The 25,131-nt window shown below is 31.9% G+C and overlaps 2 protein-coding genes across 12 annotated transcripts in view; one reads left to right on the top strand and one right to left on the bottom strand.

Annotated features, from left to right (window-relative positions):
- The window catches only part of LOC109541309 (dnaJ homolog subfamily B member 6), a 62,174-nt gene extending 50,381 nt beyond the window's left edge, over nucleotides 1-11,793 (top strand). For 7 of the 11 annotated variants that reach the window (XM_048666836.1, XM_019910131.2, XM_048666835.1 and 4 more), the window contains 4 exons: nucleotides 3,338-3,451; nucleotides 4,796-4,978; nucleotides 10,042-10,351; nucleotides 10,584-11,793. In XM_048666836.1, coding sequence (XP_048522793.1) covers nucleotides 3,338-3,451; nucleotides 4,796-4,978; nucleotides 10,042-10,351; nucleotides 10,584-10,683 — 707 coding nt within the window. In that variant the 3' untranslated portion in view covers nucleotides 10,684-11,793. The remainder of the gene's footprint in view (nucleotides 1-3,337; nucleotides 3,452-4,795; nucleotides 4,979-10,041; nucleotides 10,352-10,583) is intronic. The other 4 variants (XM_019910134.2, XM_019910135.2, XM_019910133.2 and 1 more) reach the window with 1 other exon arrangement.
- Nucleotides 11,794-13,493: 1,700 nt separating this feature from the next.
- The window catches only part of LOC109541306 (neprilysin-1), a 49,962-nt gene continuing 38,324 nt past the window's right edge, over nucleotides 13,494-25,131 (bottom strand). Inside the window, exons 9-15 of the mRNA XM_019910127.2 lie at nucleotides 24,730-24,941; nucleotides 21,426-21,642; nucleotides 20,027-20,209; nucleotides 19,354-19,516; nucleotides 17,371-17,490; nucleotides 17,114-17,310; nucleotides 13,494-14,237 (exon numbers count right to left, since the gene is read on the bottom strand). Of these exons, the coding sequence (XP_019765686.1) occupies nucleotides 13,965-14,237; nucleotides 17,114-17,310; nucleotides 17,371-17,490; nucleotides 19,354-19,516; nucleotides 20,027-20,209; nucleotides 21,426-21,642; nucleotides 24,730-24,941 (1,365 nt within the window). The 3' untranslated portion in view covers nucleotides 13,494-13,964. The remainder of the gene's footprint in view (nucleotides 14,238-17,113; nucleotides 17,311-17,370; nucleotides 17,491-19,353; nucleotides 19,517-20,026; nucleotides 20,210-21,425; nucleotides 21,643-24,729; nucleotides 24,942-25,131) is intronic.

Genomic DNA, 25,131 nt, shown 5'->3' with positions numbered 1-25,131 from the left:
AATTTGTCTATGATTTTCTAAATTATTTCGGCAACCCCCGTTCTACAGCATGCCTTTGTGCATAACAAGAAAGCTATCGACCCTTGCAATCTTTCCGCTCTTACATATTTAATCCAGGGAAGAGATTCTAAGAGAGATAAGTATTAAGTAATATAATTGTTTTTAACGTATGGAGCTCTTTGGCTAAAATAAATTTGTATCTATTTTTGATGAGTACGTTTTACACATAACAGATTTTTAAAGGCTTAATTAAACCTGATTAAAAGTATGTTATTATTTCAAGTCCGAAATCTTTGAACAGTGCAGGTATATGTTCACCCAAAATACGTTTGTTTTAGTAGTAAATGAACTGATGAATGACAATGTCTAAAAGAAGAACACAATTTTTTAAAGAATTTACCGATTTTTTACGTGAATTGTAGGGACAAGACAGTTTATCTAATATGTTTTCTATTAATGAATCCGCACTTAACATCTTAGCAGTAGGTATCTGGCCGAGATTCGTTGAGATTTGTTTTAATGAAACCAGTCGTACATTTATCAGAAATTAAACGCAGTCAATTACATTTTTAACTCGGAATCATTTCAGCATTTTAGACATCTAAACCTCTCACGGGATCTAAAAGTAGCTCTTAGCACTATTTTAAGCACGAAGGTGATTCTACGGAGTTATCGTGTGCGTGTATCTGACGTGCTGAATTATTCCTTTGACAAAAATAAGATGTTTTGCCAGAATACAGAGTGTATCAGCCGGCAAAAACTCTTCCTAGTCGTGATCGTCTGATTATCCAATTTTTTTAATTGATTTATTGATAACTCTGATACCATACTTACCTTTTTACATGAATTAGTTCTAGCTATTTAAGGAAAGCATAGATAAAGTTAGTGTGTATTAGATACTTACTACTGAGTTAGCGCTTTAGCCTTACTAAAACAATCCTTAGCGTTTTTGTGTAAGGGGTACCTTCTTCTCTTGATCGAAAAGTATATTTATAAAGCTGCAGGTTCTGCAGGCAAATATATTCTTCTACTTGCTAACTGCGCTCTCCGTGTATAAATTTTGAAAATAGTTTGAGACTAAATATGAGCCACTGAATAGCGTCTGATGAATATTTTATGATATCAACACGTAGGTGTTCTCCGATAAATTGTAGTTACTGTAAACATGTAGCGTCTATATTTGACAAAAAACAACCAAATTGGAAAGCTTTCCCAAAGGTTTCGTCAATATATTGACGAAGCACATTTTCTGGACTCTGCTCCTGGTTTCGTCAGAGAGTAATTGGTAAATTTATCCGAACATAGTTTCACCAATTTTCATGACGCTTTTAGGTCATTTTAAACGATGTTTATATTATTGTGTATTTCTATTTAGACGGGTAATTGTAGTAAGCCACCTGAATACACTCGATTGAGTATTATAAACAAACTAACATTGTTAGATGGATCAGTTACTTACATTATACGCGTATGTGTTGCATCTGTTTCTAGTGTAAAAAAAATACACATGGCGTAAAATTTCAGCATTTGCAAATTGCAGTTTTTTTCCATATCGAGCGTTTGTTAATTGTTTTCTAAAAATCAGCTACTCTAAAACATCATAAATTTACGTCTTGTTAAACGAGGCTGAACGAAGTCTCTCCCAACAGGTCATTATCAACTTCTGAATCCCGACTTGCGAGTCAACAGTTTCGCATTTTGTTTGCTGTTAAAGGAGTCAAGTGGTTTTCGATCATTTAGAGCCGTATATTATCAATGAGCGAAAAACCCTACAGAATATTCAAAATGTCAATTTGTATGCAAAATGACTCAAATACACTTGATTTTTATCGCCGCTAACCAAATGAGCAATATTATTTTTCTTTAATAGTTTTCTAAGGATCTACCTGAAGCCTATCTGGATAAAATAGAAGCCAAAATATTGCAAAACATTGATTAGAAAGTTTTTGAATCAAGGCATCAGGGCCCAAATGTGAGTCTCAACTGGGTATCATGCTGCTAACTGCTTTTATTGAAAAATAAAAAAAAATATGATATTCTAATTCATGATTATTGGCCAGATATTGATCGAAGATTGTTCAAAAACTTTCAGATACATAGTTAATTCGATGGCAAATGATTTTGTAAACTTCAAATTCTCACTCTTATATAAAACTTAAAAAATCCTTGTAATGGTGTGAGGGCTCATGATTTTGCTGTGAAATATGTTACTTTGTGTCATTTTTATTTAAACATTTTAATGTGTATGTACAGTATAAAGATTACTTTTACTTTTATTCAATCTGAGAAATATTCCATCTTCATGAAGGAAGGTCGGATATGAAGATTTCCGATTTGGGCAAAGTGCTTTATGAAAATCCTGTAAAGATTTCCAAAGATAAATAAACAAGTTTTATCTAAAATACCATCAATCCACAACGAGTACCGTAACCCTTTGAAGCATGAAGTAAAAAAAATCGTTAAAGAAATTGTTTCAGACTACGACAATTAAAAATTAATTTTCACTATTAGCTTGTTATTTGTTCTGTTTTATGTATTTTAGTTTCATATTATCAAATAATGTCAATAAGAAACAAGTGAGTTTTTGACTATTTTCGCTGACATCAAAAGAAGCTAAGCATTATACAAAAAATGGTTATGGTTTTCTGTTTTGTAACGAAATATATATTTTTTAATTAATTGGTAATTTTTCACCCAAGATTCTATAATAAGCTTCAAACACGATTTTCTCCATTTTTAAATTTATCACTTGCACCCTTTCGCTTCTAACCTTTTCAATTGGCAAAGCAAATGGAGCTAAAAATAACTATTTCATAAGTGCGTTAAATTATAGTCCACCTAATCGTATATCGTAAAGGAAAAGATTGCCGTCGATTGCGGATAAAATTACACACATACAAGACTGTTAAAATATCGCGAAAGCACCCAACGGAGACCACCTGCGTGAAATCTTTGTTATCAGATCGGATTACTAGTTGTTAACGATAATTAACACAGAAGTAATATGTTATAAATAAATTATATCGCTTAATTACTTTTAAATTACAACCTTTGGTATTATAATTTACCGTTACTGGTTTGTAAACTGTGATAAAACTGCCTTGCTTGTGTCTTATTTGAAAGCTAACGCATTTTTTGCCATATTTATTAATTATCATACATATATTCTTGGTGCTTCAGGTTGATTAATAGCATACATATTATACTGTCATTGGGTGTATCGTTAAGATGTGTTTAATTTTTCACTTATATGTGTGATGACCAGAATTAAGTGAAAGTGAAATATATTTGAAGTAGGAAAATTATCCCAGTTTTCTATTCAATTTTCCCGATACAGATTCGAAGAGAAAAATTTACGATGCTCGAGGTACTCGAAGTTCGACGACCAGATCATCGAGGAGTTACAGAAGCTATTTCGATCTCCACAACCCGTTTTCTCAACGTTACTTCGGTAGATACAACAAACTTTTTCCTGTTTTTTTTTTAAGTGTGCTAATATCGATTTTTTATATGTCCTTTTTTGCTCCAGCTACTTAACCATGAATGAAGTGTTTAGTTTTTGACCGATTCGACTTTACTGAATATCCTCTCATCTTTGACTTGCTAGTTATTTCCAGATGCATGTTTAATGATCACTTTAACGTGGTAATAAACAGTGTAGTGTGCGCAGATGGGGTTCACTTTTGGCTTTAAGACAAATAGTAATTTTTGTTAAACATGTAGAAAAATTGGAAGTAGATTGATTAAATAATTATTACTGATGGGGAAAATTGAACAACTGAATTGAACTACTTTCCGAACCCGCGTTTGTAAATAATTTAAAGCAAATCAATCAATCCATAAAGTTGGTATTTATTCTCGATGCATTTATTTGCCTTGTTAACTTGGACATTATCAGGTGATATTTGGTTTTATTTCAGATTTTAAAATATGAATTAACAATTTTTTTCATCATCCAGCTTCGAGTTTCTTTCTTTCTGTTAAGTTTAATTGTTTTAATAAGGAATTAATTTTTGTCGTATAAGCAAAATGCGCATATTTTGAGCGAGCTCCATCCGTTTGCACAGTAGTTAAAATTCTAAATGCCAAATGCAATTAGGTTGCTATATTCATTGAATTCCTACCAAATTTAACTCTCACGATTTTTTTTAAAGACTACATAGCAAACATTTTGAGTTCATATATGAAGAGCAAAAGGAAACTTATGCATAAACTGAGTTAGTTGTTTTCAATTTTGCCAAATTCATGCTTTAGAACACGTTCTACAAAATAAAATAAAATGTTCACTAAGCAACCAAATAAATTTTAGGAGGAAAAGGATTTCGAATCTATCGCATTTTTTGGGGAAATATGGTTATAACTTTGCTGATTAAACATTTCGGAAATCTATTTTAGCTTCCACTTAATGCTAGGTTAAAAGCTCACTCAATTGAATGAATGAATCGATGAAGTTTACATAGTTTTCACATTCAGTTATTTCATTTTATTCAGTGAACTGCATCTGAAAAAGTCCTTACATTGTCCTTACCGTCAATATCGCTGATTCTTCACTAACCTCCTAAATTCGCCATATTTAATTTTTTTGCAATAACACATCTTTAACACCCTTTAGACAGCGTAACCATCCTACAAATATTTTTATCCAGCTTTCGAGTTTTGACCGGTTTTCAGGTATGGCTTTGTAAATATGTCGGGAATAGCAGAACGGGACTTGGCTCTTCAGCGCTTCAAATAAAAACGACAGTTTCCATCCCCTTAGCCTGGTGTTGCAATAAATGATGTTTTTCTCTTGCAGATAAGAAGAGGCGAATGTATGATCAATACGGAAAAGACGGTCTGCTCAATGGTGGAAGTCGAGGCCGGAGTCGTCATGAGGATGACTTCGACTTTGGCGGGTTTAGTTTCTTCAGCTTTAGAGATCCTGAGGACGTATTTAGAGAATTTTTCGGAGCTAATGATGTTTACGACCTTTTAGCAGGTATGTATACTTTATGTGTTGTGTTTAAAAAGTGCACGTGCGTTTCATATTTACAAAATATATCTATTATATTTTGTGTGAAATCAAGTGCTAGATTAATGAGAGGTTAATTAACTTTATTATGGGCAAATCTCTTTTAAAGTCAGTCCCCTCTCAACATTTCCGATATTTATTTGCAATACAATTTTTGTGAACAGGGAGTAATTATATATAAAGTTCTTGAAGCTGATTTTATTATTTAAATCTTTTAACTAATTATTTGTCAGTGTCTTGAAAACAAATCAATATTGGTGCTTATATGTATATTTAAGCAAAAATAATTGTTACTCAGCATGGAATTGGAACAAAATCAAATGAACATGTTATTATGGTGTTTTTGTTTTCAACGGGTTAATTTTGACTGTTATGGAACGAAAAATTCAATTGGAACCGAGGGTTAGTCGTGTGGTCACCATTATCGCCCGATTTATTGTCCTGACATTTTTTTCAAAATCATTTGAAGGATAAAATTCGCATTTTAATTCACCTAGAAAATTCTAATTTTAAAACACCTAGAAATTTCGACTAGTTTTCAAAAGGTCGCAATTTTAGCAAAGGAAAATCAAATATAATTATTTCGGCTAATTGTCGATGAAGCGAGTTTGTGTTTGCATGTAAAGATTTAAATTTGAAGGAATTTTAGTTTTTTTGCACTCATCCTGATGAAGCAGAAAAATATTCGGATGAGATATTTCCAACAAAATACGTTTTTAGTGCGATGCGATAAACAAAACTTATTTCGAAACCAGATATTGGTTGATATTGTTAATGGTTTAATTAAACAATAATTATTAATAAAGTAGGTGATTTCATTTTGAACGTCAAACATGGACTGAAAAATTCCACATAATAAGTGCTTTGAGTGACTCAATAAGCAGGCTATTTTATGTATACATAAATATATCTGTTTGTGGTGACATCCTGTAGGTGCTCTACTTGATTACTGTTCTGTTAATTTTCATTGTCTATTTGTTTCTCATTTTTAAGTCGATGTCCATATCAAGTAAAAGGCGAAGATTAAAACTACTTTAGCTTGAGGTCCATTGAATAGTGAAGTAATTTTCTATTTGCATTTTTCTATTGATTATTTATCGTCTATCATACTAATAGAATTAGTGTTCTTCACGTAATACTAATAATTACTGTTTCAAGATTACTACTAACTGCAGCTCTTTTCTTTTAAACCGATATTTTTCCAATTCAGTGTCATTTTAAACAAAAATATTATTTAACATATTTTGTTAAAGACAAAAACGCGTACTTTGTTAAGTTGTAATATGAAGTCAGAAACTCTTCAACTGAACACAGTTCATTATTCAAAATGTTGATAATGAAGAATAAGATTCATCATCAATTTGATGAAAATTGAAACCAAAATCGGAAATTGGAACTTTTGTGTCCTAGCATGGTCACGGTCTTTTCGGGGGTAATTGCACAAGTGCTTCAAAATTACCGATAATTTTGCATGAAAGCTTATTTTCATATTGTTGCTAAATGGCAAATTGAGATACAAAAAAACAATTAAATGAGAGAAAAACACATCGGTGAAAAGTAACTTGTATGTACTTCACTATTTACAGTGCTGCTTTCCCTGACTCTCATAAAATAAATTAATAGAGTGGTATTTATTTGAATAAAATATCAAATTATATCATTTTTGTGCGTGTTAATTAATGGCTTTTTTGAACTAGAATTAGAAATTCCGATAACTCAAATAAAAACTTGGTTCCCAAAAATAATCTTGGTATAAAACTTGGTTCCGAAGTAGACACACAACCTGATTAGCCAAAAAAAATTATTTTAAAATAAATTTAGGATACATGGATTTGCCTTTAATCAGGTATTTTCTCCATTCAGTATACAAAGAATTTTTAATATCGTAAAAAAGTTATTCGAGATTTTAGTAAAGTGTTCAAGCGTACTTTTGAATGTTTGACTAATGACTACTAATTAGAAATTTGCTCATAGTGTGTCGAGTTAAATTTTCCACAGCCCGTATATGGATACACTAAGGATTTTTAAATAATATTTTTAATGGCAATCGAGTTTGTCTAGGCTAATTAAGAGACCGAGAATAATTACGGCCATTCATAAATATTAATTTTAATCTGGATTGAAGGTCGTTTCGGTTCATATAGTTTTTAAGGGAATCCAGTCCAGACTTCCAATTTTTTAGCTCCTTTTTAAACAAACAATATCAGTGTGTATCTCAGTCTATAACTACTATTGAAAAAATCGATCTATGTAAAAAGTTATTCGAAATAATTACCAAACCAGCTTTAGTGATTTTCAAAATTAAATCATAATAGTCGTACGTGTCATGGGAAGAATCTGATTACATAAATCGAATAATTAGATTAGCTTTTGAAAATGTTTTGAAATTGTCTTCGTAGTGGTCTTCAAATTTAATTCGAATACGGGATCTTTTCCTGGGGCGCATTAATTGGATTGAAGTCTACTTCAATTTGCACAGAATGGTACTTTGTCTGTGAAACAGATGATAAAGAAATCCGTTACATTTTACGGCACCAAACTACTCAAAGTAAATACGAGAGAAAAGTTAGAACGGAGTTTGCTGATATCAACGAGAGATCCAATGGAATTATTTTTTTTGTCATGATATACTGTGATTTTCGTGTTTCCAATGCAAAATGAGACAAAACAAAACAGAACAAAATAAATTAGGAGTTTGCTGATATAAAAAAGACAGTACAATCCGGAACATTTGGGCGCCAGTAAATAATTCCAGTTTCGTGTTTAACTGGAGACTACTGAGTCACCAGTGACCGAGGACTGAACAAACAAAAACAAGTTTATTAGTGATTAAAAATATTTGGATTTAAGAAGCAACAATGACAAATAAATAATTATTAATCTCAAATTTGCCTGAAAGGAGCCACTGCCTTTTTAGATACAATTTTTAAGCAACATAAATAACATAAAAAAAAAGGTAAATAACACTCGCATCTTTTACAACTGTATACTTAAAATGTGTTTATCATTCATTAAATCGAGTTCAGTCAGAAAAACTTTCAAAAGTGCATGTCGATTTTAAGCTATGGATATTATTTCGGGTTACGTTCGTCCAAATTTGAAATGTCGAGATTTATATTTAATAAACTTAAATTATTCGCATTAGTATTTCAATTATCAACACGAGATTTTCGTAATTTATGTAGTCCGAAAACAGTCGATTATTTCCATTGCTAGTATTAACTCCAGAGACATAAAAATCATTAACTACTTTCAAACGAAACACTAATAACCAAAATATACCCCAAATCAATTAACTAAATTTCAAGAAACTTCCGCTACCGCAAACTATACCTGGTGACTGTGCTTAGGAGACCTAAGCACAGTCAAAATGGTAAAGCGACATTATTTGACTCAAAATAAGACAATTTGGCTTAATGTTTATCAAACGAAAAAATGTTTTCGGTTTTAGGTTAAAAAGTTTTATACTTATTTCAGCACGTGTGAAGCCATTCCTAAAGTTAAGCAAGTTACTAATAAGGAACTGGGAATGTTATGGAACGAGAAATTTGTTATGATATTCATGCATGAATCATTTAATTTAAAGGATCTTAATTTAAAAAATCCGTCATTCTTATACACTGATGGACAAAATTAGCGCACCACCCATACATTTTCGAATAAATCATTTTTTTCCTCAAGTAGGCTGGCAATGGTAAATAACATAACCATAGTAACATTGTACAGTACCAATTGTTTTTGGTCCCTTTCTATTCATTCCAATGCAAGTTTCTACTTGTTTTGTGTCATTTGCAACATATCATCATTGTTTTCTGCAAGTGCGGTACTGTTTTCGATTCAATTTGCTTGCATTTTGCTAACTTATGTGTGTAACTAAAGTGTATTCGCAATGAAATGTCCTCAGGAAGAAATTTAAGTGAGTTTGATGCGGTCAAAATTGTCGCCTTTTGGAAGAAGGGTATTCCCAACGTAAGGTCGCCCGAAGGTTGGGTGTTCATCATTTGAGGTGGCATCCCGTACGGACCTCGTACGTAGTGTAGATATCCTACTCCTGAGAACTTGGTTGAACTGGAAAACGCGATTCTTCAAGAATGCCACAACATACCCCAAGAATTCATTACAAACCTTTTCTATGCCATTCCAAGACGTTTGAGGGGCGTTATTCGAGCTAGAGGCGGCAATACACGCTATTGAATCGGTTAAACATTGAAACTTTACCTGAATTTCAAAATGTATTTCCCACAAATTTTCACCAAAAATCTGATAAACTAGTGATTCATGTTATGTTTTAATTTTTATTTCGAAAACATTATCATATTAATTTAAAAAACAATAATTTTAATTTTGATAAAAGTATGTAGGGTTTATAATATTTTTTCTTTGAAATTTATAGACGGTGCGCTAATTTTGTTCATCAGTGTAATTAGCTGAATCAGAATAACACAATCTGACCATCAATGAGTACGAGTACAGGCACCCACGGGCTAAATGAACTGAAAACGCTAACATAGATGCCGTGCACGTACTAAATGTATTCAATAGTCAACTAAAAACATCGACATTCTTAGGACCCTTGGGGATGAACAAAGAGCGCGATCGGATAGTTTGACCAATCAAATTTACTACACAAATGTGCAGTGTATGTGAATATAAAAGCGACCTTCGCCGAAAGACGCTGCTGATTTTTGAAAATTCTAATCTGCGTTTTGCACGAAGAGTGTTTGGCATGAATCTATACTTAATGTTATGAAGATATTATTTCAAGAATGATAAAAGTTAAATATATATACATATTTAAGAAGGAACATTGACAAATTATTAGGGAGCCGCCGATGTCGCAGCGCTATTTTCACCATGTGCTTATGGGGGACACCCGGTATTTAGTGTATTTCCAGTTTATGTTTGGAAGTGAATGACAGAATTTTTAAATGTTAAAAAAAGTACCCCAATTGATGACTACGATTTCGCGGTCCAAAAAAATTATCTACAGCTCATATGTAGATAAAAAAATTAAATTTGGATTCTTCCAGGATTGAACGATCCGCACCGATCTGAACGCCAACGTCACCATCACCGAGCCAACCGTCATTCCCACCCTCAGAACCAGCTGAGCAATCACAGTCTATTCGCACCCTTCAGCCTCCTTGGAGGTGGTTTCATGGATGATTTCTTCGGTCAGGCAGCGGGTGGTCATCATGGAGGTCATAGAGGTTTCTCCTCTTTTAGTACAATGAACAGTTCTTTCACTAACGGAGCTTCAGGATTACCTAGCGGCGCTAACGTGAAACGCACCTCAACGTCCACTCGGTTCGTCAATGGCAAGAAAATCACTACTAAGAAGTAAGTATTTTTTAATTAATTTTCATTACTTCCTTATTAAGCTATCAGGCATCTTAATATTGGTTCAATAACTCAATTAATTGCTATGGAATGTCGAACCTAATCATTTATCAATTATATGAAATAATTGTCCCGTGAGTCAGTTAGCGAGAGGGAACTTGTTATAATCACGCTGAGAGCTTTCACTTTTTAACGAACGATTTTCAAGTATGTTACATGGAACCTCTTTTAGGGTTTTTGATAATGGAAAAGAAACAGTGATGTCTTACGAGAACGACGTGCTGAAATCAAAGACTGTCAACGGCGTTCCTCAAAGCTTGACCTATAGTTAAGCCGCCAGCTCCGTCATCACTTCTATTTGATGCGATTAGCTCTTATAATACTTACTATCTACCCAGTAAATATTTAATGAAAATGAAATATAATCATTGTGATTCTTGGTGTTAAAATTTGTCGCAAAAGAAGGCCAGTAGCCAAACAATATTTCAGTGTCAATATACTTAAGGATACTACTCTACTATGGTTACATTTTATTTTTTTATTACTTGTATATCTGCTCCTATTATAATTCTGTTTTCAGAATTTAGATGGTATCTTTTAATAAGATTCGTATGGGTAGTGTTGAAGGAAAAGGGGGTGATCAGTTTCTGTCGCAGTGTGCGTTTTTTTTCAGTTGGGTTACAAGCAGTAGTTGATTATGTTTTATATTATATTTTTGTTTTTTCAAGGGAATTTGATGTTTTTGTGAACACACATTTTGGTATTCGTTATTAAGCCAATGTTCGATAAGATTTTATTAGTGGCGTTCAAAACGTGTGGGAAGTGCAAAATATTGACGTGATGCAAGCAATTCGATTGATATCATTTTTCGCACTTCTAAATGTTACGAGCTAATTTTTCTTTAATTAAAAAAATTGTAAAGATTGGTTGGCTAGATGCTTTTTCAGCTTCTGGGTAATAAGGTCATTGTGGAAGGCTGTTCCCCCTTTATAATCGGGCGTAAAATGAGTTTCTGTTTGCAAAGTTATTCTAGACGAACCCCAAAACGGAGTTTAGTTTGTATTTCATATGATTTGGTGAGGTGTATGCTACACATCTATGCTCAGTTAATCTAAAATGTCTCAATTGTATTTTAACATATTATTTACGCAAGACTGCTAATTTTAAAAACGAGCTTACTAATTGAAGTAACTGAAGTGAAAATCACACGACTTTCAGGAGCCGTCATATTAGGCATTACATTTTTAGGATAGTTCACATTTTACTAGAATTAAATAGTTTAATTTTATATTGTAACTGTTGCGTTTTTTTTTTCTTGTCACATTTAATTAGCATTAGGAATTGAAATTACCTTCTCCTCGCACACAGTGATGTACATGTTAAGCTTACAGTTGTGTGCATGTACAGATACTTAATGGTAATTAATAAAACTATGTATTAAACTGTTTTTTTTTTATAGTCCCATGTAGTCTTTAGATTGGTTGGGGGCACTTTAGATATACGTGTACGGAAAAGGAGACTATTCGGAAAATTGTGCTGCCTCTAAACGCACTTGTGACAGAGCGATTTACAATATTTTTTGCAATTTCAAGAAAAACAGAGCTTTCAAGAGAGCTTTTTCAAAAAAGGCGAAAAAAGTGCATGTAGACTTTACTAATTCAATTGACCAACCAACCAAAATCGAGCTATTTAAAGCAAGACCATTAAGATTCTTGAACAATTGCCGTTGGAAAAAGTTCGACTAGGAACTTTTGCGGAAATTATAAATTTTGGAATCGCCGATGTGTTCACACAGGTGTGAACAAATTACGCCAAAAGCTTTCAGTGTTTAAAGCTTTAATTTCCAGTGGAAAACGGCGATTACTAGGGAAGTTGAGTAAATGTTTTACAGACTAAGAATTAGAAGCAGAGTGACAGTGTTTTCTGAAAGTGTTCAGAATTGCAGTATTTAAGTTTGTGAAATTGTGCAAAGTTTTTGAAAGTTATGATCTCACTTTTCCTCCAAAACAGACTAAGAAAAAACTTTGAAAACTAATTTTTCTAAGGGCATCTATATAAGAAATCATATTTGAAGGAATCTCCTTAGCGCCATTTGTGCCTTACACTCGTATCATAAAGAACACAATTTAAAATATGATTTTTCAAAATCAGTTTGGTTCGTTTTTCCAAAAACTCATTTTTTCAGATTTCTCATGTGATGTACAAATGACCAGTGGCCATTGATTTACAGTGATGTGTTTAAAACTACGTAAAAAATGATAACGAAACAAATAAATTAATTAATGCAATGATGTTATATATGTATATAATTAATACAATGATGCAATATAGAATAACCATTAGTGGTTTGAAAAAACTTAACTCAACAGTTAAAAAAAAGTCCCCAGCCGATGGTTCCTGTACGAGCAGGAACGAACTGAAAATCCAGCACCTTCTACACCAAGAGCAAACAAGTTTCGAAAGTGATATACCCACTTATAATTTATGGAATGAGTGTTATAATGAAACAAATATAAACTTAACACTGAAAGCAATGAATAGGTTTTCGAACATTTGGAGAACTACTTGTCCGAACTCCTCATAAAAATGTCGGTTCAAATGGTAGAAAAATCATAAAAGTTTGTAGTTCTTCAAAATATGAGTATTTGAACATAGGAATAATCTTTCTTCAACGAAAGTCAATTAAATTATGTTCCATTATTTTAGGTATTCCATTTAATTGAAACCATAGAATAAGTGTTATTTTTATCACATTTGCCTATGAAAATAAGCTGTGCTCATTATCAGCGAATATTCAAACGAAATTTGTAACGTTAATGCTTTCAAAAAAATAGCTCGCTATAAGAATATCGCGTTTACCATATAACCCGCTAACAAAATATAGCCGTTATTCCATTCCCTGCCACTGGGCCCTCCAAACCTGTATTTGTAACTAAATTCGGGTAAATCAACATTTTCTTAACTCATTTTTAAACAACTGTACTAAGAGGGGATGAGATTATATCATGAGAAAATCACCGAATCGCTTTAGTTCATTAAACCAAATAGTACGAATTCAGACATTTATTAACAAATAAGTGTCACCTCAAACATATAAGCGAAAATACATTGGGAGACCGAAATTGTTTATAAAATTTGTACATTTCAATCATAACTAAGGTCCTTTATTTAAAAAGTGTAAAAACACACAACGTTATTACATAGTCATGTACTAAGTCGACAAATTATCATATCTAAATATTTTGTGGTTTTATTACTTAAAAATAGGAATAGGTACAGATATGTATAGGTAAATTCTAGGTATACCAATATGTGAGTAATGAGTATGCGTTAGCTATTGGAGAAGGATCAGCCACATTCAATTAATCCAGAATATTTGTTCTACACAGCGGTGAAATAATTATGTATCTGATTAAACCGATGACTGTTGAATCAATGTTAATTTATTGATTTAGTAGTTTGCGAAAAGGCAGTTCAATATAAGTAGTTATCCTAACTGAATTCTTTATAGTGCACAAAAAGTGCTGCATTAATACTCCCTCAACGCACTTCTCCACTTATTACAAACATTTGTAATTTTATTAAATTCTCATAATTTTCTAAATTTTTTAACTTACCATACACTACACTTATTGGTGGGGTTCATTGGGGATCCTGCGGGGCATTTATAAGCGTTTGCAAAGTCCCAGGAATTAGACAGGGGACCCAAAACCCTAATAGGACCAGGGGAGTGAACACTTGACCTCACTTTGGTCAAGGCGTCTTCTGGCCGCATTGACCCACACCATATTTGCGCGTAGTTAAGGAAAAATAGTTGGTCGTGGGTCAAATTGAGTCCGGGGAGACTGTCTTCTTCCCCGTATTGGGCTACCCATTTTTTATAAGCCTGAAACAAGGAAAAAAAATTACGGATTCATTTATACATTGATTAAAAATTAATTTTCCTGAGTATCGTTTGTGAACAGTTTTGATGCAAATTGCGATATTAAATAAAATATCGAACAAATTGTACATTGAAAATGCAAGTCATAATGGAAACTGTATTCAAAAAAAGTTACGTTCTGTCTGGAAGAATGTAAAAATGTTTGCAATGTAATGTGAAAATAAATGCTACTACACCGGCAAGTTCAGCAGTCAATATGATTTTGTTTAAAATGTATCGAAGAAACAGTTGCTTATTACAACAGTGCAACCTTAATAATTCGGCTTAAACCTCCGGATTCACAAAAAATCTGAATTACTGCATCAAAAGAATTGAACAGATATTTTGTTTAAAAAATCAAGTGTATTAAAACAAATAAAACTAGGTAAAATATGTATCGAATGCGACATACATACTCGTAGAATAAAGTTTTCCTTTCAACTACATACAATAAGGTGTATATCTGAGTGTAAATTAAAGATTCACTTAAAATAATTTGCTGTTTTTTATTAGACGAACAACTCTTAGCCTTTGAAGCACTAAAATATCATAAAATGAGACGTTAATGTCTGTTCACTCCAAGCGCAAACTGAAAGCTTTAACGTCTTCTTCATTGCTTTAATTATGGGACTGCAGGTGTGAGTTCAGCTTTGCGGGGTTCTCACTATTGCATCCTCTGTTTCGTCTTCTACAGGTAATAAAGATTCATCATTTTCAACTCATGCATTGACTTCATTAATCTTCATTCATTTTTCGACCAGTAGGTTGAACAGTGTCAAACTCTTTTGCAGCCTCTATAATTCGGACCCTGATGACTTCCCATGTAATTAAAGTTTCGTCTTCATAGTCCAAATCGCGCAATTTTTGGAAGCAATTTTTTGCACCTTTTTAATGGCTTCTAAAGGCACTTTTATACAACCATTTACCCGAAATAAAACCAACCTTTTTTAAAACAATTGGTCAGTTCTTCATCATATCTTAACACAATATGTGTCAACAAGCTTTTCCTTTAATGCAATTTCTTCAATCTTACAGCGTTTTGGTCTAATGAGTATCAAAGCACTACAGTTTGGAGGATGCAACATGACAGTAAGACCGAATCATTTAATTGACATTTTTCTGCTGGAAATATTACCAGAGTTCAGAGATGGATACTAGATACATTTCCATATTACATTCACTCGATGAATGATAGTGATTTAAAAAATATATCTGATTGAAATGCGAGACAGTGGACATATTGAAATGGAATATTCGAAAAGCAAAAAGTACAACAATTCTGGTGGACAAAGAGAGAACGGAAATAACATTTGGCGAAAGAAGCATTTCAGTCATTTCTACCATTGGCCAAGATCTGTGTGAAACAATCGTTTTAATCGTTTTTGCATTCTTAAGCTAAAGCGAAAAATCTCTTAAATACAAGAGATGATTTCCGCGCCTTTTTCAAAAATATAGCCTAACTTGACAAGCCATTATTAAAAAATAATACTGTATTGTATTCGATTTATAAAATGTAATTTTTTTACAGTAAACAATCGTTTTTACAAAAAATAGTTGAATACTTACAAGGTTCCTAAAAGTATATGAATTTGGGCCCAGATTGGAGTAGCTATTTTTAAAATTCTGGACAAAAGTTATCAGACAAAGCGATGAAAATTGCAACCAATATTCAAACATCTATTTTTATTTCGGTTCACTTCGATAATGATCGTTTTATTTTGCGTGCTTTATTTAACGAAGTCTGCAAACATCCATTTCAATTTTGTTGTATTAGTAATGTAATATTGAATACGTATTGACCTGCTAAATCGCAAATATAAGAAATATAGAAATCATCTTTGAAAAAATGAAACATAATTTAAGACTTTTTTTACATTGCGAAATACCCAACAAGCAGTTTGTAGAAAAATGAATCCGCCTCAACAATAGAGGACTTACCTAATTTACCATGGCAGGTGAATGTGAATGCATTGTTGAATATACATATTTCATTTTTTATTATAGTAAATATATTACATTCTAATGCTGTGTATTTTTTTATTTATATGATGGTACCTTTGCATGCTATGCAACTGAAAGATTAATATAGGTTTTTTTTTATATTTTCAGAGTATGAAAGTTTTTATGAAGAATAATTAACTTTTAACGTTATTAAATGATTCAATAAAAAGCCTTTCTATATAGAGGCAATTTAAGTATTTTGTATCTGGAAAATACATACTTCTAAAACCATCAAGCGAATCTCTCTGTAAAGCTTGCTCGACTTTCACTTATCTATAGAAAATTAATGGTATATTTATGTGATATTACCAGTAGTATTTGTATTGTATTCTATACAATTGAGAAAAATAGTATTAGATTTTTATATTTTAGAATTAACATCATGCAAGTTTTTTTATGAAGAATATACAAAAAAGTTCTAGCTTGTCCCACTGATTATTGAAGACATAAATTCGGTACTGTGATCAAACCAACTAAAAATTAACATACTATTTATTTCTGTTGTTAACAGTACGTCGTAATGACCGTATTTTTTCAGAAATTTGAATATTGATTTACATCATACTAAATACGCCGCGTAGCTGTACTGAGTCCAAATCTGAACTGAAAATAAAAGAAATAATTTTTCTTCTGATTTATTTTAAAAGCGCAACTTTAATGTATGTATTTTCACTCTTAAAGAGGTGTATGAAAAAACTTATTTTTGTTTTATAATAGTAGGCTTCGTTACCTGGTGATTTCATCCATGCATAATAGTTCAGTAGATCACTACATATAATATATCACCTGCATACGAAACCTTGAACTGAGGAGGGAACATTCGCATAAATTATACATACCCTGAACGACTGCTTGAGGCCTCCATTATCAGCAATGTTTTCACCCTGTGTCATCCGTCCATTAACATACAAGCCAACCTCATCAATTTTATATCGGGAATATTGATCAATAATACATTGGGCTCGGTCTCGAAATGCACGTATCGTCGCGTTGTTCCACCATTGCATCATGTTTCCATCTTTATCAAATTGCCGCCCTGAAAATCAAAGGCAATTAACGGTGTCTGTTAGTGTCGAACATGTTCGATATGAATAACCTTTATCATCAAATCCGTGTGTAATTTCGTGGCCGATTACTACGCCAATTCCTCCATAATTCAAAGATTTTGGAAAATGTTGGCTGTAAAACAGAGGCTGCAGGATACCAGCAGGAAATACTGAAAATTACAGTGTGATGAAAGCATATAAATCACCATGAATGATTTGGAAATATAAGTTTTTAAAAGTCAGTAGAAGGCGACGAGAAAATATGTTTCATCGGCGAAAAATCTTCCAAAGATGTGTAAATACTCTAATTTCCAAGTGTGAGATTTACACATCACATCTGGATGTTTCAAATGAAGCTAAATGATAGCAAAGTCAACACGCAAATATATTTCAAGAAAAACTAAATTCAATGGACCTGTTTTCGGACAAAAATTCCTTACCACGACGGGCTAAAAGCCCGAAACATTCGCCAGTTTCATACTAGATTTTCGTCAATTTTTGTACTTTTACAAAACTGTGTAGTACGGATCCAGGTCCTTGTAAAACAATCTGTCTCTTGATTCAAGTTCAAAGTAAATTTACCATTCGCTTGTAAAATGGGGATCTTGCTCTCATCTTTCAATATCAACATTGTTCGAAAAGTTGTGTACTTTACATTTTTTTTTTCTGTATAAAATGTCTAAGTTTTCTCGAAGCAATTGGACTGATTTATATCTTCATTTATATTCGAGATAAAATATACGAGTAGATGGATATTTTTACTTACTTTCTTCTCAAAAACATATAATTAAACAAGTCAAATAACAGCAGTCGTGTCCTGAGACTTTCATTTCATCATGGAAACATTTCTGTACTCTATTTACAAAAATCTATATAAAGTATCCAGGTATTTGAAAAACTAACGGCTAATTTCTTGCTTGAGTCAATTCCAAGGTAAAATTACCATATGTTCTCACCTTTCGAAGCAAAATTCGTTCTTCAAAAAGTTCTACTTCTTCTCAAAAGACTGCTTCAATTTTTTTGTGTATAAAGTGGCCATATGGCAAACGGCTGATTCTTTTTCTTAATTTAAATTCGAGATGAAATCACCATGTACTCATTCAAATAGGGTTTTTATAAAAAAATACATATTTTATTGAGGATCTGATAACACAACGAACGCCACTTTTCGTAGACTGGAAACAGCTCGCTAAACAAATCAAATAGCAGCAGTCACTTAGTTAAATATAAGACAATGTATTTCATGGTGTTGAAAGCTTTTCATAAGAATTTATTTTACAAAACGTCCTAAAGGTCCGGAAAAATGTTTAAAAAATCGTAATATACTCAGGTCTTTGAAACGCAAGCGGCTAATTTCTCGCTTGATTCAAGTTTCAGGTAAAATACCATTTGCTTTTAAAATTAGGATCTTGCTCTCATATTTCGAAAGCAAAATTCGTTCTTCTAAAATTTGTGTAGTTTTGTCTCTGCGTAAAATGTGCAGAATTCTCGTAAAACAAAGGACTGATTTCTTTCGTAATTTGTATTCGAGGAAAATCGTCTCGTACATAGCAGCAATAGTCCGTCACTTACTTAAGAAGTTAATAAGACAAATTTCCCTTAAGGTATAGTGAGACTTTTATGTTGTGTAGCATACATATGAAATTTTTAAATCAGTTTTTCAGTTCCGTCAGAAAACGTTCCATTCTATCTACTTGTAAACATTTTTATTTGCAAAATTCCTCAATTGTTAATTATTTGTTGTACATTGGATATTATCTCTCATATGATCGATATGAATTTCAATTTCTTTCTACGAATATTAGGAACTGTTTAAAAATTTCATTTAATTGTTGCGTAATTTTTAAATATTTGGATGAAAACACATTGTATATTGTATAAGAAAATTTAGATTCTATAACTCCGAGCTTACAAGTCCTTTGCCAATTGGTTTCTCGTGGAAAAAATTGCTTAACAGAATACGTACATTTTGGAAACCCTGGAAAGTCGGGGCACATCGTTTTTCGCTATAAATATTCCATATATGTACTCACCTATGTCATTCTTATTGGGATTGTAAAACGCATTAACCACAGCTGGTTCTGTCGACCATTTATCTTTGTCAACTGGCTGCCGCAATTTTTGCAAATTTTGTTCGGCTTCAAATTTTAAAATTTGTAACACATTCTTCATGAAACCTCTTCGGGAAATGTTCAACTGAAAATATCAGCTATTGTACTGATTATTCAGAGCACAATTAGAGCCGTGCTATTAATAACTTGGAAATTGGAATGTGTGAAATTAAACGTAGTTTTGAGATATGAAAATCGACACTTATAAATGAGTTTATACAACAATGAAAACATTACTGAAGTTTTGGTGTTTAGTTTTTTCTTCGTTTTTACAAGGCTTATTATTTGATAATTGCTCTAATTTATTCTCTCTCTATATCTCCCTCTTACAACTTACTACTTTTCTCGAGGATACATTGAATTATTAAATGCTATTAAATAAACGCTAATGTATATTATCAAATATTTAAAATAAATTAACATAGACGAAAATACAATATAAATGTATATCGATATAATCCACTATACATTTATTCCAAAGTAATCCATTCATTATTAAAGTTACTTATATGCATACTTTGCTTTAAAAATTAAAAATAGAAATGTGTGTTTTTTTCTTGAAAAGTTTGAATGAATTTATTAATCAGATACTTACAGCAGCATATTCTTTCTTCAGTTGTTCTTTAGTAGTTATGAGCTTGGGGTAGCCTATTCGTTCATTCATAGCGTCGGCTTTTTCTTTGGCGACTGCTCGAGTTTCATTATCCATCCAGTCATTATCAGCAAGCAGCTCATTAAAAGCTTCTCGTATTGTGTGGATCATCTGAAGAGCCGTCTCCTGAATAAAAGAGTAAATAGTGAAAAACCTTTTTGAATAAATAATTGTTTTTTAATTAGAAAATTCTACTATAATGAGTTTAGCGTGTGAATTGTAGAACCCCGGTAATAATTATTAAGTGTGATTTAAAAAATGTAAACTTTTACAACCGGTTGATTTTAAATTAAATGTTTTAGAGCCTAAAACACAAATCAAACCTGACGTTTCGTTTGCATCAGCTGCAACCATTTTGAAAGGAAACAAGACAAATATGTATGCTATTGCATTTAGTTTAGTTACTTGTCTTAAATAAAGCCTAAATATAATTTAGACTTTATTTCATTTTCAGATTTCATGCCAGAGACCTAAAAACTGAAGAACGATAAATTGATTTAAAAAATTGACTAAAAAATTAAAATTGATTATCAACAATTGGAGCTTATATAAGGATAGAAAAAAAACTAAATTTGATATGTACATACAACGGAATACAAATACAGAATGTTTCTAAACTAGTGAAAAATACATATTATAGGTAGTAATTAATTTATGTATGTATTTTATTTTATGTTATTGTTCCTTTAAATACGAAATCTTTATTGTTAAACAAGAAATCCGAAAAAGATTATTATGTAAAAAAATTGAAAAATGTAGCTTACGCTCGCACATATTCGACGTTTAAAAATTCAAAACTTGTGAAATAATTATCTTTCAGTTTTGGATGAAAATATGATTATTTCAATTTTTGAAAGCTAATTTGTGATGGCCCCTGGGTTACTAGTTACGTATGAAAATAAACTATGCATTTAAAAAGAAATTCGGGAAAGTGTCCAATATTTATTTCACTTACGGCGCGGAAAGCACGCTCTGTATCATATGGACAAATTTTGAAAAATACCGCACAATAAAAAAACTCTATTTTTCCGCCCCGAAAACTATTCGATTACATCGAATTTATGTAATTAGTATAGTTGATATAATTATATTCGTAATAACTTAGATATCGCACTGACTGCGATATTTTTAATATTGATAAAATTGTGAAAGTTCAATATATTCAGACATGTTTTGCTTTCTAGTAACTTAATAGCCTTCAATAGAATAGTCGTGTTCACGTAGATGTAATCTTTAATTCGAAACAATTTTTTTTTATTTCGTAAATAGGCGCATGATTTTGACCCAAGACTTTATAATAAATTTGTTAAAGAAGTGAATATGGCTACTTAAATAGACTCACCTTACTATCGTGATTGAAATTATCCCGGATAAAAAGAGCACCGACTGCCATCCCTAATTTCTTGTTGGTCCATTCGACACACTGCGACCATCTATGTCTTTCACTCAACACTCCTTGTAGAATTTTGCGAAATTCTACTCTTTCGCGTTGATAATCGTCGATCAAATGAGATGATAAGGACATTACCAGTCTCCACAGTACATAGTCGTGAATGATCCTGGAAAGAGCACGTTTATACCAGGGAACATGAACTAAATTATTATCATATTACTGTAAATTGATCCAAGCCAAGATCAGAAAAGTGTGATACTTTCCAAAAATTTTTTAATTGAGGAATTAACAGATTATATATTAAAAAAAACAGATTATCAATTTTATCTTATCAAATTCCGAATTATCTATTTTGTATCCTGTTTTATCGTTTTATTTTTTATATTACTCCTACCCCACTTAATCGCATCTAAGAAAACGGATTTATTAGCTGTTTTCTCATATGCTAGAGCCAGCTATAGACACAAATGCCTGAACTAAAAACACTAACGTTTCATCTTGCCCATATACAAAAGTTGATCATAACCGAATATAAAATGTTGAAGATGAATATTTTGTAAATTTCTTAAATACATGTTTTATTTTTGCATAAAACTGAATCTGTCGGGGCAATTTCGGACTGGAAATCCGAATTTTCGGCACTAAATATTGTTTTGACTAAATATTGACGACACTGTATGTTTTTTAACAACTTTTGTTCCGGAAATCTTTCACTTTAATAATCTTGTGAACTCTTAAATCATTTCATTCATGTTGTTCAAAAAATTTAAACTGACCCGTGTATGTCGGTTATTATCAATACCTTGTGTTTTTGTTCGAAGATTATATTTTTTTATTATTTATGCGGTTAATTATGGGACACTCTTTATAAAGCAAAGTATAATAAATATAACTACTACATCAAAACCGTTCGATATTTCATATGATCAAGGATAAAGTTCAAATTTAGATGAATACTTTGATAGATTTTATGCTTTTGATTCATATGTAAAATAGCGTATAAAATAAGGAAAATTTTACGAAAATAACCTAGTTTTGGGATCTTATCACCCCCGACTTTGTGTTTCATCAGAGAACACCTTCGATATAAAACGGCATTTTTAATTAAATTAGGAATGTGTAAAAAATATGCTAAAAGGCTTGCTGGATTAGCAAAACATTTTAGCAAACTTAAATATCTTCAATAAAGAATATCGGAAGATTGTTTGTTGGGTATAATGAAAAACGACTTTCAGGAATATAAGTTAGGCAAATCCTTTAAATTTCAAGGGGATACAGATTTTCGATACCGAGTCGGGATTTCCGGAACGAGGTAATAAATTTCATTCAGTCGTAAATTTAGATTTACATACACGTAAGTAGGTATATTTTAGAATTTGAAAATGCTTCTGATATAGCTGATTATCTAACTGAAATATTACATTTGTACAAACATTTTTTAAGAGAAGAAAATTTTTAAAATATGTAAGTACTTAGTAAGTATAAGAGTAGTTATTTTCGAAAATAGGATTCTTCCAAAACTTTGAGCGTATTAAGAGTTTTGAGATTATTTAGAAACAATGTAAAGTTGAACAAAATCACTTTTATTTGATAATTTGTACAACAACTAAAAATATTGAAGGCACTGATAAGTTGGTTATCCGTGCTTACTTTGGGCTATTTTACCATCGGGTGACTTTGAAGTTCCATTGATTTCGCTTAAATTTGGAAAAAAACTGCAATATTAAACAAACCGGCCCTAAAAAATGGTATAAAAATGGAGATTTTAACAAGCAAGTTTTGATGAAAGTCATGAACAATAATGAAAGTAATGAACAATAGTTAATGTAACAATGAAAAATTAAAGGAGCATTGTAGGACCAGTTTTAAGCAAACAACAGTTGAAATAAAATATCGAAAGTTCGCATTTACAAAGTTATGTGTCTAGATAAGTAAATAGTATATGATAGATAGTATGAAGATAGTAAAGCTTAGAAAAACCGAATTTTAATAAAACCACAAAGAGAGTGTACGTATAATTAAATCTGTTCAATACGACAACTGATTTGTACAATGTTTAATTAGGCTTTTCATTACATGAAAAAAGGAAAACTTGTTAGCCATCGATTTAAATAATTTTCGCTGACAAAACTCAATTTTCTCTTCTCTTCCAAAATGGAAGGCTGCACCATCATGTAAAAACCATCGACCTTTTGATTAGAAAAGAAATGTCCTTAAGTAGAACAGGTACAGCTTTCTCTAAAAACATTCGGTACATCCTACTGTTTTCCGTTTAGAATTCCCGTCAAGGGTATTGGACCTTCATTATTATTTGTTCCAACCCAAACGTTAACAAGAACCTACTGCAAGAATGGTTTCTCGAATAGCATGAATTTTTCGGTTGAGCACACAAGATCATTGTGGCAATGTTGATTCCATCTCTTGAAAATGTAGCTGAGTCAGAGAAAAAAGTTCTTAAAACCTCCATATCTATAACGTTGTGAAATGATTCGCAAGAACGTTCATCAAAACTTTGTTACAAGGTTTGGTTGCTCGTCAGAACGCCGCTTAAAAAAGTATTTTCCAAACGTGAACGAGCTAAAAAACATGTTGTTGGTCTATTTTTTGTCTGACTGTTTATTTCAACTTGCTCGCATTTACTAAAACACTGTCACATTGTCCTCATGAAAAAACTCCCAATTCTAGCCAATGTGTCCATTATATTCTGTAGTGACCTATTTTATTTCTTAAAAAAAGCCAACTAAATATTAACGGCAATCACTTAACGTTCCATTCAATTTCGAGGCACAAAATAGAGTCGGAGACCCATGACCTTATCGAATGACAATTTAAGCCATTTCCGTCGTTTTTACTAAAAAACTCTTGTTTATCGATAAGAAGCAATATTTGTTTAGAGCAAATTAGAGGTTCAGAAGGAATTGGCAAATTCCTATTTTAGTATTCTGTCTATTTTAGTATTCCAATAGGCCTTATTCGTTAACACTATACCCAAAAATCGCAACGTTTACATAGATAATATTCAACCCTATTTTTAAATGAAAACTAAAACTCTGTCAAAAATATATTTTTTAGAGGTCTGACTAAGGGAGAGCGCTTGTTGTTTCATGGGATTTTTACTTCTCTTTTTATGTGATTCGCCGAAAAGAAGTCAGCAAAATATGAATAAACATGAAAACTTTTACATGAGAAAAATGAAAGCAAAGCCTGAAAACTTGATCAATTAAAAAAATAATTAGAATAGTCATATACCTACCTTCTGTCTGTTACTGATAGAATTTTTCCCAACTCCACAAAATATGGTATTCCGTAAAGAACTACAGGTTCATCTTCTGTGATATTAGCATCCAGAAACGAATGAAAATACTCTAACCAGTTGATCTGAGGCACAATTTTCTGCAACTCTCGAAGCTTTAGCTTCCTATATATGGTGCTTGTATCATGTCTGTCTTGTTCTGGCAAAGAGGCCTGAAAAGTTTATAAAACCTCCTCGTTTTAGCCAAACTAACAGTAAAGGCGTTTATTTAATTAATTATGTAGGAAACTTAAATAGAACTAGTGCCAGTTTTAATGCACCACTACTTGGATTGTAAAACATTCACATTACGTTCTTAGACAAAAATTATCAGTTGATAAAATGATTAATTCTCGGTAGCAA

This window comes from Dendroctonus ponderosae, unplaced genomic scaffold, assembly GCF_020466585.1.
Source record: "Dendroctonus ponderosae isolate FM_Combo_2020 unplaced genomic scaffold, Dpon_F_20191213v2 Dpon_F_20191213_5, whole genome shotgun sequence".
In the NCBI taxonomy this organism is placed as follows: Eukaryota; Metazoa; Arthropoda; class Insecta; order Coleoptera; family Curculionidae; genus Dendroctonus; species Dendroctonus ponderosae.
The sequence above is the reverse complement of the archived record's forward strand: the minus strand, read 5'-3'. Positions and strand labels throughout refer to the sequence as shown.